Source organism: Lepisosteus platostomus, chromosome 6 (assembly GCF_059453375.1).
Source record: "Lepisosteus platostomus isolate fLepPlt1 chromosome 6, fLepPlt1.hap1, whole genome shotgun sequence".
NCBI classification, from domain to species: Eukaryota; Metazoa; Chordata; class Actinopteri; order Semionotiformes; family Lepisosteidae; genus Lepisosteus; species Lepisosteus platostomus.
The window spans coordinates 55,578,000-55,598,239 of record NC_142616.1 but is presented as its reverse complement, the minus strand read 5'-3'; the positions used below and the strand labels follow the sequence as shown (position 1 = coordinate 55,598,239).

General features: G+C 37.0%; 2 protein-coding genes across 3 annotated transcripts in view; both read left to right on the top strand.

Moving 5' to 3' along the window:
* The first annotated feature begins 3,737 nt into the window (after positions 1-3,737).
* LOC148661927 (uncharacterized) lies at positions 3,738-5,185 on the top strand. The gene has a single exon (XM_088636427.1). The coding sequence runs from the start codon at positions 3,885-3,887 to the stop codon at positions 5,079-5,081; it is 1,197 nt and encodes a 398-aa protein (XP_088492553.1). The 5' UTR covers positions 3,738-3,884; the 3' UTR covers positions 5,082-5,185.
* A 2,607-nt stretch (positions 5,186-7,792) lies between these two features.
* LOC148661925 (caM kinase-like vesicle-associated protein) overlaps positions 7,793-20,240 on the top strand; it is a 73,794-nt gene continuing 61,346 nt past the window's right edge. Inside the window, exons 1-2 of one of the 2 annotated variants that reach the window (XM_088636426.1) lie at positions 7,793-8,180; positions 10,801-10,923. The gene's annotated coding sequence lies outside the window, so the exon portion shown is untranslated. The remainder of the gene's footprint in view (positions 8,181-10,800; positions 10,924-20,240) is intronic. The other variant, XM_088636425.1, reaches the window with a different exon arrangement.

Genomic DNA, 20,240 nt, shown 5'->3' with positions numbered 1-20,240 from the left:
CAAATCGGGCAGCTGCTGGAAGATGTGAATTGTAAAGAAAGGAAGAATGCTGATGGATTGGAAACCAAATCGGATCTTGTATTTTAAAACAACTTTAAAGTAGTTTCTGAGCATAGCATCATTCCCTAAAGCCTATTGATAATGCTATGTAAATGAAGTCTATGACATACTGATGTAAATACTCTCAACCACAGCAAGGACCAGACAATCTTGTGGAGACCAGGTGAGAGATTTATTATTTAAGGATGTTCTTTCTAAACAACTGAAAACACAGTTAATCACAGTGAATGAACTCAAGGTCTGTAAGACTTGCTGCCCTGAATATCAGAGAACGCTGATGCACAGCACACTTTATTGTGCTTACAATTGTCTGGCTTCTGTTGTTGTGTTTCACTGTAGATAATATCATAATGATTGATTTTTCTGTCTGCCTTGAGATTTTGAATTATTTTTCTTATACATTTTATACATTTCATCTCTCTCTATTTCTGTTTTTCGCATTGCAGAGACTTCTAGTAGAAGGTGAATTTCTAGGGATTCATGGTATCAGCTCAAGAAGATTTTCATTCCTGGATAAGTACACTAAAAAGATAAAAGGATGTGCCTTTTTTTCCACACTGTAACACTTTCTGAGCATGTAGATTGACTCTGGCTGTATTGATTCTCAGCAGAGCCAATGGAAATACCTGTAGGACCTAGCATCTAAAAAAGAAATTCACAAAGCTCAGCCAAGTATTTCACAAATAAGTTCTTGACACAAAGAGCAAATTAGTTTGCAATTTTAAAATATGTTGCACACAAACCATATGTGGTTCAAAGCCCGTCACTGCCCAATAATCTTGTTCAGTAAATACAAAGGTATTGAACATTTTTCACGTTCTACTTTCCTGTTTTCCCTACATTAACACTAACAGTCATTTTGAAACAAAGCTTGAATACAGCAATAAACTCAACTGACATCAATGCCAAGCCACTGGTATTCCAGGTGAATCAAATACTCATTTCCAATGTTTATTGTACGGAAATTCATTCAAATAAGCCAAATTCTGCATGTCATGAAAAGGTAGTTCAGATTTTTTTTTTCACTAGGTTTCTAATTCATAAAACTAAAATTTGTTTCAGTGGCTGCTTTTCACACATTTTTAAGTTTCAGCAACAAGGTCTGTGGGCAGTTTTCTTCTTCAGCTCACCACAGCCAGCTTAATAACAGCACAAATGTAGTCATTGATGTCAGAGACTCCTATGATCCCCTTCTTTACTATGTATTTTCCCATGTGTTACAGTTTATCCAGTATGATTTAGAGGTTTGGGCTGGTAAAATACAGCATTAATACTGCAGTTAACCTACTACTTCTTTTTGATATATCTAATCCCACGAACATATAAGAATGTTATGCCACACTTCCACTCATACAGACTGTGAATACATACTGTAAGTACAGAAAGACTGTGGATTTATTGACCACGTAAAGGCATGTATTTGCAGCCGCAATCTTTAATCCAGATTTGTATCCAGGCATGAAGGATCAAAAATCGTACCGAAATACTCCTGCATTCAACTTTGCCTTAATTCATTCAAATATAAAGTGGCATACTGCAGTGATGGTCTTGTTTCTAACAATTCCATCTAAAAATTCAATACCTTAGCTGAAACTACATTTTAATTTAATACTACAAGATTGAAAGTGAGCCGATTTGTGTTGTACACCTGCAGCATTAATATGGAATCTGTATTACTTATCTCGTTTTAGAATGTAGAACAAAGTGACTGGGGTTCTTACAAATGAGAGTGCTTGTTTAGCACATGACATGTCTTTCGGTACTAATGCTGTTTCTGTAAACAAAACAACACAATTCTGTGCTTCTGCTAAGTGAAAGGGCATTTTAATGATGGAAACGTATTGAAATAATGAGTCTCTGGAGCCAGCGGGAGGGCAGGAGGTGGGTGTGAGTCAGTTAACTGATTGTTTAATTGACCATTTTAGGGGAAAAGAAGCACTCAGAGAGAGGCTGCATGTCGGTGAACAGGGAGGATGGTTAGGAACGTACGGCTGGATTCCTTGATTGCATGAACATGCATTGCTAAAACTAGTCCAGGCGTTGTTTTTTCTAAAAAAAAATAATTCTTTTTTTCAAGTAAGGGTACATGATTAAGGTTTTTTTTGTAATGAGAAAGATATGTTGCATTGTGCCCTAGTAAAAGCACAATAGGCATTTTGAAATTAACAAAATATTTGTCTAGTCTGTTCAAACAATCAGAGAACTGTTAATAAATGTGTTATTAAGCATGAAGATGGATAATTGACTACTAGGTTATTTACATTTTGTTAATCATCTGGTTACAGAATGAATTATATGGCCAGGGCTGTGCAGAGATGCAGTGGTGCTGATACCCTGGATGGATGGATTATATGACAATAATACCATGGTCAAACAAAATATAGACAATAGTGAACGATCCATCCATTTTCAAAGCCTCTTTATCCAGTGCACGGTGACTGGGGAGCCAGAGTCTATCCTGGCAAGTGACAGGCGCAAGACAGTCTTGTACACCCTGGACAAGTCACTGGTCTGTCACAGGGCACAAACAGACACAAACACACACTTACACCAGGGCCAATTTCACAGAAGCTAAGTTACCTACCAGTATGTTTGGACTGTGGAAGGAAACCAGAGTAACCAGAGGAAACCCAAGCGAGCACAGGAAGAACATATAAACACCGAGTGGATGGCACCCCAGGAACTGATCTCAGAGCCCCAGAGCTGCAAGGGAACAAGGGAACAATGCTGACCACATCATCACAGGTCCGCCCGAGTAAAGTAAACCATTGCCAGTTCAATTAAAAGCGTGGCACAAGAATCAGTCAGGAATATCATCTTAAAAAGACAAGTGTTGTGCACATGCACCCTGGTAATAGTCAATGATGGGATCAGTATTTGTTCATACAAATAAAGTTACATTTAGTCCTCATCACAGGACGTACAGCCAATTGAAGCTGTGGTTAGAATTTTCTATCCTAGGAACTTTCTCTCAGGATTTCTTTGGAAAATCACTGGACTCTTTTTGCAGAGCAGGCTAAAAGTAAAGTGTTAATAACAGTGAAACCCAGAATAACAAGCGTGTGAGAACATCCTTGTCTCTTTGAGAGTTTCATTACTTAGCACTTCAGCAGGTGATCACACAAGGTGTTGGTAGTTCCCCACATCTCTGGCAACTATTTAAATCCTTATTACCCAGTATACAGTTCTAGTTTTTTTTTTTCTATTACTTCTATAGCTGTTGATTTGTATTTTTTATATTCACGGAAAACGAGATCTTCTCATTATTTCAAAAAGGAAATTCCAAATAAAATGCTAATACACAATTTTAATTGTAGCTTCATTGTAGTGTTATATAAATGTTAAGATATAACCAATTATTTTAGGTGATATTTGACCACTGAAGTATCATGTTTCAAAGTAATATTAAACAAAGCTATAATTACATACTCTGAAATAATTATACATTTGATTCAGCATTTTATGACTTTGGGGATTGTAACATTGAGCTGTGATGTAACTACTCTCACTCTCTAATATTTAAATCAAAATTCCTGTTTATTTTAGAGCATGCTCTTTTTTGCCTTCGTACTTTGGAATGTTTTTGAAAAGAATTTCATCATTAGTTTTACTTGTGACATCACAGGCAACAAAGGATACCCCACCTTTGCCAGTCCCCTTTGTATTAGCTAGTGGGCCATTATGATGTGGTTGGTTGTCACAGCTACCAAGAGATACTGTAGTATCCTTCAAAACCCCACTGTTGCCTTTGCACAGCAGAAGAAATTCATAAAAATAATTACATAAAGGACAAAAAGGTGAAAGTAACCTGAACAAGAGGCCTAATGTCTGCGAGAACTCCAGCCACCAATCAACATACAACAGCTTCTTCTGAGTCAGCTGTAGTTTCTGAAGACAGAGGCGATGATTTCAAACAGACCGTAGCTATTGTACTTGACTCTGGATCTGACTACACTAAAGCTGGATTCTCTGGGGATGAGAGACCCCAAACCATGATCAAGTCCTCTACTGGTATGTTTATAGGAAGCAGATGGAATACAAAAAAGAGCGAAGAACTGGATTACTACATTGGACACAACATACCCAGAAAGGATTTAGTGATGAAAAAGCCTATCACCCATGGTATTGTGACCGACTGGGATGCCTTAGAAAAGTTGTGGCACCATGTGTTCTATCGTGAGCTGCAAGTCTGCCCTGAGGAGCATGGAATCTTAGTGACAGACCCTCCTTACACTCCTTCCACCAACCGGGAGAAGACTGCAGAAGTTCTGTTCGAAGGATTTGAGGTACCAGCCATTTACTTAGCTCCCCAGTCTGTGCTGTCCATCTACTCCTATGGACGACTCACAGGTTTGGTTGTGGATTCTGGATCTGGTTGCACTTATGTCTCCCCTGTCTATAACGGGTACTGTCTGCCCCATGCCACCTCCCGTCTCGATCTGGCTGGTCAGGCCTTAAATGAACACCTAAGCAAGCTGGCGGCAGAGGCAGGACATTGTTTCAGCTCAAAGGAAATATCCATAGTGCAGGATATGAAGGAGAAATGCTGCTATGTGTCAGAGGACTTAGGCGAAGAGTTGAGGTCAGAAGAGCAAGGTTACCTGATGGATTACCTGCTTCCAGATGGAAACACCATTACTCTGGGCAGCCAGCGGTTCCTCTGCCCTGAAATACTGTTCTGCCCATCCACTGTAGGTGTGTCACAACCTGGCATGCACATCATGGCCATGAACAGTCTTAAAAAGTGTGCTACCGAGCACCAGGCAGTGATGATGAAGAATGTGGCAACATGTGGTGGTTCTTCGCTGCTCCCTGGTTTCTCTGAGAGACTCAAGACGGAGATGCTGAAGCTCGTTCCCCAGGGCTCCCCTGTGGCTGTGCTGTCTGGGCCCCACCGCCAGTTCTCATCCTGGGTAGGAGGTTCCATTATCACCTGCCTCAGCAGTTTCCAGTCCATGTGGGTGAAGAAACAAGAGTACATGGAGAGGGGGCCTACAATAATGCACAGCAAGTGTTATTAGAAAGAGAGGGGGTGGGGAGAGCTGATACTACCTAAAAAACAAAACAATACAGAAGGGGAATGTAAAAAAAAATGTAAGCAATAAAATAAAAGTGCAGAAAATTCCACATTGCCCTTTCTGTGCAAGTACTGAACAAAAAAACATACAGATTTAAAATGGGTCACAGAAACATTTCTTACTCAGTGACTAACTAAAATTCATTGTAAAGGCTGAAATCTAAAGTGTGATTTTCATTTCCCGTGCTTTAGACACCTCTTCCTCTGTTGTTCAGATATCTTCATAATGTACAGTAAATGAGAGTTCTGAAGGAATTCAGCTACATTGGTTGGGTGACAAATCACACAGGCAGGAATCAGTCAGAGTGCAAGAACACAAGAACGGAAGCAACACACAAGTCCCCCCAAAAGGAACATAAATAATCACTGCCGACACTACGAAAAAGTAGGTCACCATGACTGTTCTAAAGAAACACAGAGCGGTACGAAATAGTCCTCAGCAGCTCAGTATACCAGGTTTCAGTACTATGAAAAAAGGGGTCAATGTGACATCATAGCAGTGAATAACATTGCGTATGGTAAAACATTATCCATGCATTTACAGTAGATGCCTCAGGTTAATATGATATAAGAATATTTATGTTAAGGACTAAATAGGAAAAGACAGTGAATTTGAATAAAATCAGTGCATGCTTATTGGCTACCACAATACCCCTTCACACATCCCTGGCAAGCTACTTTTTGTGACACATATAAACTAATGCACATGGACATATGGATCCAAGGGGATTTCATCAAGTCACAGCAGTACACTGGCAAGTGCTCCAGAACATCAAGCATCTCCATTACGTTACGCTAATGGCAAGAAGAGAGATAAAACAACATGTATTAGAAATGAAATGTATTAGGAACACATTTCCAGTACATAAGTGACCATAAAATGTTAACCCTCTGAAAATACCTGAATTTTCTATGTACTTCTTATTGGTAATTTTTAAATGCCAGTGATAAACAGGCCCAGATTTACTCCCCTCTCCTTGACCAGCATAGATTTAGAAACTGAAACTTTGATGTTGGTCCAAACGAATACCACGCAGATACAGAAAAGGTTCGTTTATAACCGCCATTTATTCTTTTATTCAAAAACCCTTTGGAGCACCATGGTATCTAGCTCTCAATGTTCTCAAATCAAGATGTGTATTTTTTTGTTTGAATGGTTTGCTTTCCTGATTGCTGTTCTGCTCAACACTGCACTGTAGCCTGATTGTCATCATTTCGTCAATGGTCTTTGCCACAAAGAAAATCCTTCAGATCCACAAGGAATGAATAGAGCTCCAAGGGAAATGCAGAACATTTATCTTGCCAAGGACATGTAATATTAACCCCCTCTGGAACCTTCTAGAAGTAAAGACTGAAATATATACAGATACAGTATATAGTATTTTAATTCTGTATATATGGGTCAAACACGGTTTATCCCATGTTATCAGGGTTGAGGGAATATCAAGGGTGCGCCTTGTTTAACACACCAGTAAAAAAAATGAGTGACAAAAGGTTAAGCTCATGTTTTCCTGTTTTATTTTTATGTGCAATACTTGGGTATTACACCCTGCCTACATGTCTGAGGAGGTCGTCCATCCATTTTCTAACAACTTCACCCAATTTAAGGTCACAGAGAAGCTAAAGACTACCCCAGCAAGCAACAGGCACAGGGCAGGGTACATCCTGGACAGGACGCCCATAGTACGGCGCACAAACTAAGAACAATTTTCCCAGAAGCCAATTAACCTACCAGTATGTTTTCAGACTGTGGGAGGGAACCAGAGCACCTGGAGGAAACCCACACAGATAGCACCCCAGGTCTGGAATTAAACCCAGGGCCCCAGTGCTCTTAGGCAGCAATACTAACCATTGCACCATGCTTCCCTCATGTTGTTGTTTTTTTACCTGTTGTACTGAAGCTGTAACCAATTGCACAAGGAGAACAGAGTATCTGTGAAATGCTAACATGATTTTAAAATCCAGAACCGGGGCAATCAGAGGAATTCATTTAGTGCTAGTAAAGGAGACAGAGCACCAAAGCTACTGTGTAGTGGGGCTGCCCTCATGTGCTCAATATACAGTTGTCTTAAAATTATTTTGTGCTGCCTCACAGTTCACAGTTTTTCTCCATGTCAGTTAGTTGGTGTCCACAAATTTTCCATGTGTGTGCTCTGTCATCCCCCTGTCTCAGCCAATCCAAAGTCAAGGCTTGTGCACTGTGTCTGCTAGTTTAGGCACCAGCTTGCTGCTGGAGGATGAGGAGGATGTACTGTATATAATGGATGTATAAAGAAACTACAGTTGTTCTGACTTACAGTATAACGCATCCACACAGTACCTATATTCACAATACAATGCGATACAAGAAAGCACAGCTGCGTCTATTAAAGATTCTTGATTCTTGATAATATTGGGTTCAAGCATCCGCACTGCGTAAACGGTGTAAAACCGCGAACTGCGACGGAAATTGGAACCTTTTGCGAAGTTAATTTGTATAATTGTGAAAGTGCAGTGAAGGCAAAAGGCGCTGCGTTTGCTTCTCTTCCGCTCTCCGATAAGATTTTTTTCCGTGATCACACTCCCAAACTTGGATGCACTTACCCCCGTCACCACTACTGTAAGTTCATTTGTGCCACAGTGCACCCAGCAGCTATCACATAACTATAACTTTTCCACCACAGAAGGCCTAGAAAGAATTATTCATTCAAGGCTGTAGCATTTGTAGAGAGGTTCATTTAATAGCCACACCCCTCGTTTGCTTGTCAGTTTATCTCGCTGTAACTCCCTCTCTCTCTCGCTCGGTTTCTGTTACGCATAGTAGCGATTGAGAGATTCAGTCCCTCTCCAACTCCGGTTAGCCAGAAAGCGCACGGTGGATGGAACAGGAGACCTGGAATTTACCCCTCTCGTTATAGCAAAAGAAACACCTGCAAGCAGCTCAACACGTTAAACAAGAAAAGAGTCGACTGATCTGAAAGCACAGAGCATCTTTATTTTTGTGAAGAAGACTAGGCAGGGAACTACAGTGGACCCTAAATTTACCGAGGACTTGGCATTTTAGGTAGGCGCAGTGGAGCTCTTACGTGTTGTGGGGTTTGTTTTGTATAGTTGTCACTTTATATGTGAGTAGAATGTGAAACGGAAAAGGTTGGTAATTGCCTTAGACAAAGACTTTCTTTCATGCACAGGGTTGATTGAGCGGATTCTTTAAAAAAAAATCAAATGCATTATTTATTGTTTGCAGTCCTGTTTTTGGTCTTTAACTTAAGTGTAAATAAATACGCTTTGCTATTTTTAAAACAAAATCTGTAATGATCTTGAGTTAGTAAGCCAATTTAAGAAGCGTTATTTTAGAAGTTATCTTTTTTTTCCTCACAAGTCAGCTCACTTGTTATGTTGCATTTGCTCTGTGTTCGACTTCAATGCGAAGCATACACTTCGTGCTTTGAAGTACTGCTGTACTGTATGTAATGTGTGAAGAAGAGGATAAAAAGGATGATGGCATCAACTTACATAACGTAAAACGAGTGCATATAGCAGCCATTTATGCATGTGCTTTCTTTTCTGGGGGGGGGGGGGGTCTTTAGATACTTAACATGTTCGCAATAATGGAAAAAGGTACAATTATGTCACAAAAATGGTCTCATCACCCATAAAACTTTAATTGTGCTCTTTATTTTGATGTTACTCAGTTAATGATTGCAACATTACCAGATAGTTGACCTGCTTTTTGAAATGTTAATTTAGATTTTGAATTCTTTCTCAGGATGTACTGTAGCCTACAGAGAGAAAAGCGCTATAAAAACTGCTTTCTTTACGCTCTTAATTCAAAGTAATGAATTGTACAGACAGTGAAGCTGTAGTGTGGTCCACCCACTGCATTAAAAATCTACTGTGCATATTTATTGTATCTAGTTGTTAGGGGTCTTAAATAAAATACTCTAACCCCAACTTGTCGACTCTTGTTAATACGCTCTGAATAAAGGAGCACGCTAGTTCACCAAGTCAGTGTAATGTCAAAAGTCAGAGTACTATTAAAACTGATAGCTCTTCTTGAATTGAGTTTCAGTGCATCGCTAAGATAGAGTACCAAGTCAGAGGAAAGAAATAACTGACCTGAACCTGTCTTAGCTGCGCGGAGCACCGTATTACGATTACTTAAATTCAAATCGTTTAAATTTGTACTTGCATTGAGTTACGCTGAATTGCGCTGTGTCATACAACAGCGAATAAATAGCGTTTAATTTTGGTGTACTGTAATGCAGTCGGCTGAGATACGCAACTCTCCGATGCCTGCAGTGTACAGCAGTTAACTATTTATTTGCTTGTTTTTCTAAAATACTGTAACTAGTATACTTTTACTCAGACTTATACTGTAAGTCATTGCAAAAGATGTTATGAAATTATATTAACTCAGTATTTAAAAATCTAAATCTACTTTTTGTTTTATGCTATTGTTTTTTCTATAGTTTTAGTTTGAAAAAATAATATTTAGTTTTTTAATGCAAATCATTTTTTCAGCAGCAAGTGTGTACCATTTAGAAACTTGACCATAATAATTGTATATGAGTTTACAAATAAAAATGGATTTCATCTAGTTTTTTATATTCCCCTGTATTTCACCTAGATTTGTGTGTGAATTTTAGTTTAAGATCAGTTTCACCTTGTATAGAATGTTGTATAAATTTGTATAGAATGTACTTGTGTATAATGTTATACTGTAAATCTAACCTTTTGTGGTTGTATTACCTTATATAATTAATGTATTTGGCATATTAATATAATAGTTAGGCAGAAATTCCTTAGGAGTGGTTTGAAAATATTCACGTTACTCCAGTGTTATTAGTGTTCATAGCCTTTCACACATTGATTTTTACCAGAAGTGTTTCCACTTCATTATATAACGAAAACATATAAAGTTATATACTGTATACTGTATACAGTACTGTAAGTAAGCTTACATATAATATAGGCAGTAAGTAATAATTTATAAGTTAATTATAAATAATTACAATAATATATATATATAATGTGAGTGTTTTATAAAAAATATCTTTGTAAACTGTTTTATTCAAATTTGAAGTAGGTTGTGAAAGAAAAGGGAACTTTATTTTAAAAAATAAATCTTTCTGAAAGCCTTTAAATGGCATTACTTTCTGATTTATTGAGCATGGGAATGATTTCTGAACTATATAGACATCCATGAGATATATTTCTTATTCTCAGACAAATCATTGAGTCGCTCATGTTAATTATTTTGGTCAACACCTCATATTAAAATGTCAGATTTCCATGTTTTAGTGTAATAATCAAGATCACTTTGTTCTTTAAAGTTCAAAATTGCATTAAAGCAGGCTGGCTGGGTTACAGTATGATTAATACTATTAGCACAATGACTCATGATTCTGCCGTCGCTTGGATAAAGTGAAATTTGCAGCAGACACTTAAACACAGACATGTGCATGTCTCAAACTAACCGATATCTATATTTAATTTGAACACCATGAACTCTAGCATAAACATACCATAAAACACTTTTTGTTAGACATTTTCCTGAACACTCTTGTCAAGTCTTGTACCTTTCTCTATGATATCTCTTCAGAACTGCTATTGTTGTCTTATTGTTGTCATTGCTAGACATGTGTATATTTGCTGCTGAACGTCTATATTATTCCTCGCAGTTGCTTATCCATCTCACTGCCACTCAACATCTGAGTCGCCCCCATGTGGCAAAATTGAAAGTAAACCAACAGCGGCTGTCTCAGGTTCTTTGGCATTTTAGGTTTTCAGTTGACAGTACCTGAGTGAGTTGTGTTTTGAATTGTCCAAGGGTTGGAATATTGCCATTGCATTCGTTCTGCTTTACCCCATGCATTTATGGGAAAGAACTGGCAGAGACGCTGCTTAAATACTTGTCCAGTTCATACATTAAACTCGGAATAAAACTACAGCACCTTGCCGCAGCGTTCAAGTAGTGTCATTGAAAAAAGGTGGAAGATTTAACATGGATTGAAGACCTTTTTGGCCAAAGTTAAAACTAAGGGGAAAAAAAGGGAAAAGGGAAAAAAAGACATATTGATTTATTTTGTATTGACATTGACAGTCTTTTCCTGTTCTGCAAGCTGACATGTTCTTGACTTGGCTAACTTGACTTGGCTTGACTTCTCAACAAACTTCATAAAGCATTCAGACACAAAAGCCTTGGTCTTAATGAAACTGACAAAAAGTAGCATCCATATGAATTCAGGAACAGCACTGATTGGCAGTGGCATGGAGAGGCAGTCACAAAGAGATTACAGGTAGAGTGTATACTGTACCTTAGATAACAGAGAAAGAATTTTCTTTAAGTTGTGGTTGAACCTGTTTGATAAAGCGTAACTACAAAAGTTAAAACGAGCACTCAATATTTGCAACAATATGACTGAATAAATTAGTTTCATTCAGATATAAACTGTTTAAAAATGTTTGGTATGTTTTAAATTGGAATTCTTAAGATCACAAATGGATTTAATTCGACCTACAAGTAAACCATTGAAATAAGTACATTTCTTTTTAATAGGTTAAATTGCAGCAGGGAAAAAGGCTTTTAAAGTCAAAAGGCGAATATGCAAATAAGAGGTTCTGCAGACAGCTGCAAGAATTGATAAAACCTGGAGGTCCCGTCCTTCTCTATGAAATTAACTTAGTTATGACATGTATTGACATAACAGACAACTTATTTGGGGTTGTATTCTGTCTCAACATCTTCTTTCCTAGTTATAACTTTATTTTCTTCTGCACAGATTGGTGCTAATGAATTTTATGCATCAGATATGCTCATTCAGACAGCTTCCTAATGAGTAATCTATAAATTTGATTCTACACAAGCCTTGGAATTAGCCATGAATTTGTTTTCAGGCATGTTTCATGTCTTGCTGTTCCTAGCAGTTTTCTCTGCATTAAATGTGTCTCATAGCTAATGCTGGGGTCATGTTTACTGTACTATATTTCTTAGTCTTAGATTGTAAGTAGTGAATATATTATCCTATCTGTGCTGATTATTAAACTACAGAAATTTGCTTGATGTGCATTTTTGAAATCCTTCTTTTTGTTTAGTATTTTCTGTTCATGCTTTTGAATTCATTTGGAAACTGCTCAGATCCTGCAGTGCCTTTATATGGAAAAAATTAAAACAAGTGTCAAGGCAATTAAACCATAAATAGAAATTTCCAACAATTGAATTTTGATTTTGAATTCTGATTCATTCACATACAGGTGCTTGATTTAGAGGTTCCTAAGTTAAAAATAAATAATGGAACCCTATTATCCATCTTTATATACTGTAAAGTGCTAAAGCCAGAGATTATTAATATACAGTACTGTATCATAAAAATGTAAACTCACATTGAAATATCACATTCATTTGCTGCTCATTGCAGAAGTCTGATAGCATTGTATTCAATGCAAAGTTGAGCTACAAGTTACTGTTTGAATGGTTATTTCAGGCTTTATATATTGTATGTCTGTATAATGAAAACAAGGTACTGAACTCCAACATCGAAACATGAAATCTTTTCAATTTGCTGTATTCTGCCAGCCCTCATCCTGTGCATAGAATTTGTCAAGAAGCGGGGCTGACAACTATGATACTTCACTTACCGAAGCCTTCCATTTTAGTGATCTGATTCAGACTTAGAATCCAAAAACAGTAACTTGTTTCCCTATTTCAAAGTTCACAGACAGTTGTAATAATTAACATAAAGTGAGTAGTTATCTCAGACCTGAACTGTCATACTTACAATATTTTGGTAAAAGTCAATTTTCCAGTTTGCCATGATAAATTAACTGATAGCTACTAATAGTCTATTTGCCAACCTTTATCCTAGTCTTCCAAAAGTAAATCAAAAGGTACACATTTTCTGCATTCTAAAAAAAACTTTAAAATGACAGAAACAAATATGGAGAATCTGTAGCTACAGTATATGCAATTTGGCATGATGCTGTCATATGAATATAAACTAATTTCTTTCTCCACATGGAATTCAGGAGTCTTCCAGTATATTTTTTCTTTTTCTTGGTTACTATATTTTGTCTCCTAGGTTGCTAGATCTAGCTGGTTGCTAGATTTTGTATTGCAGGAAGGCAAATCAGCTCTTAAGTACTGTATATATAATATATACCTAAGATGATATAAAGCTATGGAATGTACAGTGTATGATGGATGTTAGCCAAAAGGCTTTTCAGACAGGACTTTTTCTTGCATTGAGAAAGGGGTCTGCTTAACCAAGCCTAAAGAGGAGTACAGCATGCCACACAATAGTAAAAAAAAGTATCTTAATTGATACTTTGGAAAGGTTTGTAAGGAAATTCCATTGCACTTTACATAAATTAATTCTTATACGTGTTTGCAACTGTCATTGTCGGACTGATGAAAGAATACTACTGATGCTTTCTATTTTAGTTTTGAACCATCGCACAATCTGTGTACTGTATTAAACTGGAAATCTAAGAGGTTGGATTAGTAAAAGTGTGATACAGTGTTACAGTGTAAAATGTGTCACCAATAATGATAATGAAACCTATTTTTGTCAACACCACTAAACCTTTGAGCATAAACCAAACAAAACTGAAAAGCTGAAAAGCTGCCAGAACCTTTTAGAATCCCTTATCATCAATGAAACCATACAACCAATCATGCTAATCAAATGAGAAGTGTAGAAAGTTCAGAGAAGTGTTGAAAGGTCTTTATTGTCTCCTCAGTGAGGTTAAGATGCAGGCTAATTACGTGCTAAGAAAACATTGCATATTGTTACCAGAATCAGTAAAGAGAGTCAGCAGATGGAGACGGAGAAGCATTAGAGAGTTGAGAACATAGTGTTTGAGTTTGTGCAACTGAGACTTAGAATCATAATTCACTAGGAATGATAACACCCAAGATGAAAGCGTCATGGAGCGAAATTGTGGCTTAACCCGCTTGGCCTCCCAGGCCTGAACTCTCGGCCATAAGACAAGGAGGCCAGGACCTACATGCAGGGTGACCAAGGGGTAGCTGCAGAGGTGGAGATGGGGTGGAGGTGAAATGCAAGAGATATGCAAGAGAGAGAGAGGGATCTTTTAGGTATTTACAGTATAGCGTTTGGGAGAGGAATGGATTGGATTGTCAGGAGCGATTGCTAATTACTGACAGCTGAGTCTGATTAAGTTTGGTTGTTGTCATCCCTCCCGAATTTTTGTTATAAACTCCATTATAAACTCTTTTTCCTGGTTACTAGATTTTGTCTCCTAGGTTGCTAGATCTAGCTGGTTGCTAGATTTTGTATTGCAGGAAGGTAAATCAGCTCTTAATTACTGTATATATAATATATACCTAAGATGATATAAAGCTATGGAATGTAATGATGGTACATGATGGATGTTAGCCAAAACGCTTTTCAAACAGGACTTTTTCTTGCATTGAGAAAGGGTTCTGCTTAACCAAGCCTAAAAAGGATTTCTTGTAAATGGAGAACATTATGTCGGAGTTTCATGTACTGTATGGACCACACTCGATCCAAAAAAAACATACTGCAGTCAGAATGTTTAATACAAAAGGCTTCTTTACAAAGTTGGTTTTTCACAAGACTTTGTTAGTCACAATGGTTGAATAAAGACAAATGTGAGTGTGCTTCCCAAGATTCACTACTGAATTAACCAAGTGTTAACTACTGTACATTTTAAAGACAAAGGATACGCCCTGTTAAATAACATGAAGGTGATCCCCAAATATTTAATTTGCATTCATATTCTTCCTCTTTATCTTGCAAATTTGCAATTTCATTTTTAATTTACTAAACTACTTTAAGTACTTTAATAAGTATTTAAAATACTTAGGAAAATAATTTACATTAAAATCACATTCTTTACAAATTGGTCTAGCCAACTCTGCGTCACCAGCATAATGAGTTACAAGTGATAGATTATTCAAGCAAAAGTAAGGGGTCGGTGCAAATGTATTGTGCAGTTGAAAATGATAAAGGGATCAAATACAGAGTGAGAGATATAAGAGGGCAGTAATAGGAATTTTAGTTTGAGAAATTGGATAATTTAGTATGAATTGCTGTGTGGTGAGTGCCTGTTTCAAAGCCTGCTCTGCAAAAGAACCCTTAGCTATTTCTCTTACAGTATGTTAAGAAAATATCTACATCTTGTTAGTATACTTTAAAAGATTTATTTTTTCTGGTTTGTAGTGCCCGGGGATTTTAGTGTTTAGAATCATGGGGTGTGACCCTAATCTTACAGTCTGGGATATGTTGAGTGAAACTCAGAACAAGGGTTCATTACAAAGGAAAAGGTTTAACCTCTAATGATGGAAATTACTGTGTATCCTCTGTACAGATACAATAGTTTAATTTCTCACCTGACCCCCACTGGCACCGTCGGCCCTTCACGTATGAAAGAGTATGGTCTTGGGCTTTAGATTATGATAGTGCCATGTTAATGAATTTGCGTCTGTAATGCAGTTGTCACCTCTTTGTTGGTTGGCTGTGCCTGCATGATTTTTAATCTGCACACCCTGGATATGTGCCCTCCATGTAAATCATGCTTGCTGTTAAGATTTCACCCCAGACTTGAGGATATTCCTTGGCTTTACCAACAAAAGACATGTTTTTGTGGAGAAATACATCCACATTTCTGTCCAAAGTAGCGCCATTACGGTACCACACAGATAATGCACAATCCAAGACCTCTTGGATAGCAGTCCTCATAGAATTGGTACTGTTCGCTACAAATAAACAGGGATATTTATCATATCTTATATTTAATTGCAAGAAGACAGAAGAAAAAATACATTCTTAAAGGCATTCTGATAGATTTTACAGTGTATAGTAATTAAATGTGAACAATCAAATTCAATCCTGACATTTCCATTTTCACTCCACTTTTTGTGACAGTTTTTGAGTTCCCATTGCAGTGTTTTCTCTTCTGTCGACTGACTCTGAAAACAGGGAACAACAATTGCAAATCCTGCAGTGAAAACTAATCAAAATTAACAAATGTATTCTTTTAAACTTGGCTTGTAGTAAACTTCTTAGAATAATGGAGGCTGCAGGACGTCATGTTCCTGCTGGGTGGTATAGAGCTGAGCAGAAGGCTTTATTCCAGTTAGCAGATTCCCTGATTTATGACACCATTAAGACAACAAAATGATAGCCCTAGAACTGTGTTCAATTTATTGCCATCTATATTTCAGTTCTGTGATGGGTGAATTACTGTATAATGTTGTGTTTGGATCTAAACCTTCTGAATTACAGAACTGTGAAAGAGAGAAGTGCCGAGACCATTCCCGCTTTAAATGAATTCAGTTTGTGCATTTTAGAGAGGGTTATCAGGAGTACAGTTCAAACCAAACCAACCCACAAAATGAATCATGGCTTTCAGAATGACTTGAGATGCAGAATGGAAACTTTACACTGTTACAGGCACACCGGGACATCGTTAATTAACAATTAACATTCCATGCCTGACCTGCTATTTAAACCCATCTCAGTCCACACCTCTGGGCTCGGTATTGTACAGTCTCTGTCTCCTGAGCTAGCCTGCTGCTAGTCTAGAAGCTACAGTAAATCTCTTAGTGACTACTTTGGATACCGACTCTGCCTAGCCCTTTTGGAATCGTTCACTTTCTCCATTTTCTCACCTTTTAGTCTTGTAACATAAACATTGGTATAATATGCAATAGTTCAGCAACACAATATTCTACTCGCCCCAGCCAAATATTAATAGAGAATTTTACATATACAGTATATTATATGTGTGTGACTATGAAAATAAGCAATTTTTTCACACAGTAAAGTCATTTAATTTTTATCTTTAAGATATGCTTTTTAATTCACATATCTTTTTTTCATTCACCTTGTAAAATTCTTTGTTCTTAAATATATCAGTCTCAATATACAGTAAGCCAGTATAAAAGCAATTGGCTTGTTTGTCAGTTTCAAAACGGACCATTCATGGAAAGCCAAAAGTATTTTGAGGTTGTTTCAAAAATTAACTGTTGTAAGGTCCACTATAGCACACAACTGGCTAGATTGATTGCATAAATACACATTTTCATTATTTGCATTCTAGGGCCATTAAAACCAGGAATAAAAAACAAAATGTTGACTTTTTTCACTTGTATCTATTTATAATTTACTGGGGTTTATTTCAGAATCTTTTATCTCAGATTTTTTGCTTTTCTTTCATAATTTGCAGTTTGTGAGTGTGAGACGAGGTGGACAGAGGTGCAAAAATGCACATTCGAACAGACATGTGCCTTCAAGATTTTCTATTGTCACTTGATGGGAGCTGAGTCACCTGGGAATTGTGGATGGCATTGGTTTTTATGAATATTCCTTCTTTTGGGGTTTTAACCTTTTCTTGGAGATAGCCGGTGGAGTGAGTGATTCTCAGTATTTCCATTTATGCTTCTTTGGGGAATTATTGATTTGGCCAAAGATAATCGGGAACAGTTACCAGTACTATAATTCCATATCATCACTCATTCTGAGGGATTATAGCTGCTGTCAGTGGTATGCACAGTTGGCTTTCAGTGTAGTTAATTAAATAACAGACTGAATTCTATGAGGTTAAGAAAATGAAGTGCAATCTTCAAGGGAATTAGATTTACATCATGTTTTGAAAGTTTTTATTTATCATGCCCGGCCAAAAAGAGAATACTGACAAGGTCTATATTATATTTTCATGAAGACTCACTTCAGACAAACTCAGCATGAAACACTGTATGGAAGATGAAAGAAGCAGATACTCAGTTCTTTTTGGTACCATGTAATAATATCCTGTGTGCTTAGATACTGAAATAAATTGCAGACATAAGCCAGAAAGGGAAAAAATGAGCTGTTTATTTACTGGGTGCAAACTGCAGTAAAAATGCTAATTTTACCCTCTAAAACTAAATTCCAGCATTCTTAGGTCCCATTCATCCCCTTGGGCCTAGACTTTAAATATTTCACTGTATTGTTTTTTTAAACAGATGCATTCCTGGAATGTCTTACAAATGTAGTTTATGCAGTTTCTATGAGGGGAAAAATACTATATTGCATCAAAGCATTGTCTACTGGACTGAAAACAGTTGAATTCAAAAGGCTCTAGGGCTACATAATACTCTGTTATTTTTATATGATATAATATTTGTTTCATTAGGAGAAATAGAGTTTGTACTTTAGACACATCTCATTGCTATGTGTTTTCTTGGGGGCATGCTCTCTCACAAAAATAATATTCGTTAAGGCTCTCTTGTGTTGATAAACATGAAAAATAGCAAATTAGCTGAAATAGAAGGAAAACATTAGTGGTTAGGTGCAGGTAAAGAGATATGTAGACTAGTTCTTTTTGATCATGTCAAATTGTGTTACATGAAGCTGTAGGGCCTTAGATTTTTTTGTTTTCAAATAGTTATTTTAAAGAAAAATAGAACAAAGTATTCAAAATGGCACTTCTTCTCCTCTTGGATGTTTACACTGCAGCTAGTTTATTTATTTTTTACCCAGGAGCTGAGTGGTGTAGGGTTTTAAATCGGACAGATCCTGTAGATGGTACAGTAAGCCCTCAGTTTAACCGATTTCCCTTTACTGGACTTCGGATTTAACAGACAAAATCTGTTAGTGGGACTTTTGTCTGTAGAATCAGAAATATTGGACTTCCCCACAAAAAGAGGGAAATGTACAACTAATTAAACAAGGTAAAAATAAATACTGTAGGTTTAAAATTCAGGAATATCAATTGTGTCCTATAGGGGTAGGTCAATTGCATACGATGGGTGTTTTTTTGTTAATCGTGTGCTTTAGTGAATTTTATGCAATAATGTGTATTTACAATACATGAAATAAAGAGCTTGTATATTTTTAATAAAAAGGCTCAGAACTTAAACTGACTGTGTTACACACTGCAAACACTCTATATATTTCTCACAGTGTGTTTTGGGGTTGAAAAAAATGTGTATTAGTCCATTAAATTGAGAGTTTATTCAGTAATAGAAAACATACAGTAATCCTGTCAAGGAATAAATACAGTATGGTTAGGAAAGAGAGGGATCACGAGTACCACCGCTGTTCTTGGCATTAGAAAATTGAGAAAAGATGATGAATAAAATTAAATAGAGATCTACTGTATATTGTGATGAAGAAGAAATGGATATTATCCATATTTTGGAAAGATTTAATTGGGATATGAGTGTATCCAATATGTGTATCTAACAGAAAGTTAGAGATCCTCAAAGAGATTTTGGTTAAAAGATGGGAAGGAAAGAGAAAAACGAGGATTTTAAATGAAGTTAAGCTTTTTGGTGTCTGCATGCTTTAAGGTTCATGAAGAGAGAATTTCTCAGACATTTTTTGGAGGGCTCTGTGCTGTGTGAAAGGAATTGGTCACATGACAAGATTGCTACTGGGGAGTGAACACCTTGCGTGTCCACTGATCCGAAGCGAGTATGGAATTTCTCCGCACTCTTTTTCAATTAATGGGTTACATGTGACACAAGCAGGCATCAAAGGACAGTCTCTGCCTAGATAGCATCTACAAATAGCAATTTAAAGGAGAATTTTAAATGAAAATTGATTAATATTTCACCTCTGGTTGATTCATGCTGCCACCCTGGATATTTTCATCTTGGTGATAATCAGTAATGTGAAGTACTGTAAGGGAAGGCTCCAAGGGATCTTGTGTGTTAATTTATCCTTGAGCGAGCCAGAATGTATACTAAAGTTGGAAGGTTTCTGCTTAAAACTTAACCATTATCATAACAGTTATGGAGAAAATGGCCTCAGGACCTCAGGGCGTATTTATAAAAACCTTTAGATTCTTTTCATAATCGGACATTGGGCATCAAGACTTCTTCATATCCAAACGCATCATTTGTGGAGTAAAAATTACATTTTAACAGATACTTTCTTCACACCCCTAAGACATTCTGCTATTATTAAAAGAACATCGAGACCAGAATGATGTTCACATAGGTTAATATCCTTTAAGTGTCCAGAAGAGCTTCTCTTGACGTGTTTGAAGTGCAAGCAGATGTCACCGTGTGTTTGGCTGTCATTGCCCTTACACTTAGGGAGTTAGGCTCCAGTCCTGAATAGCTGCAGCATGCGAGAAATCCACTCTA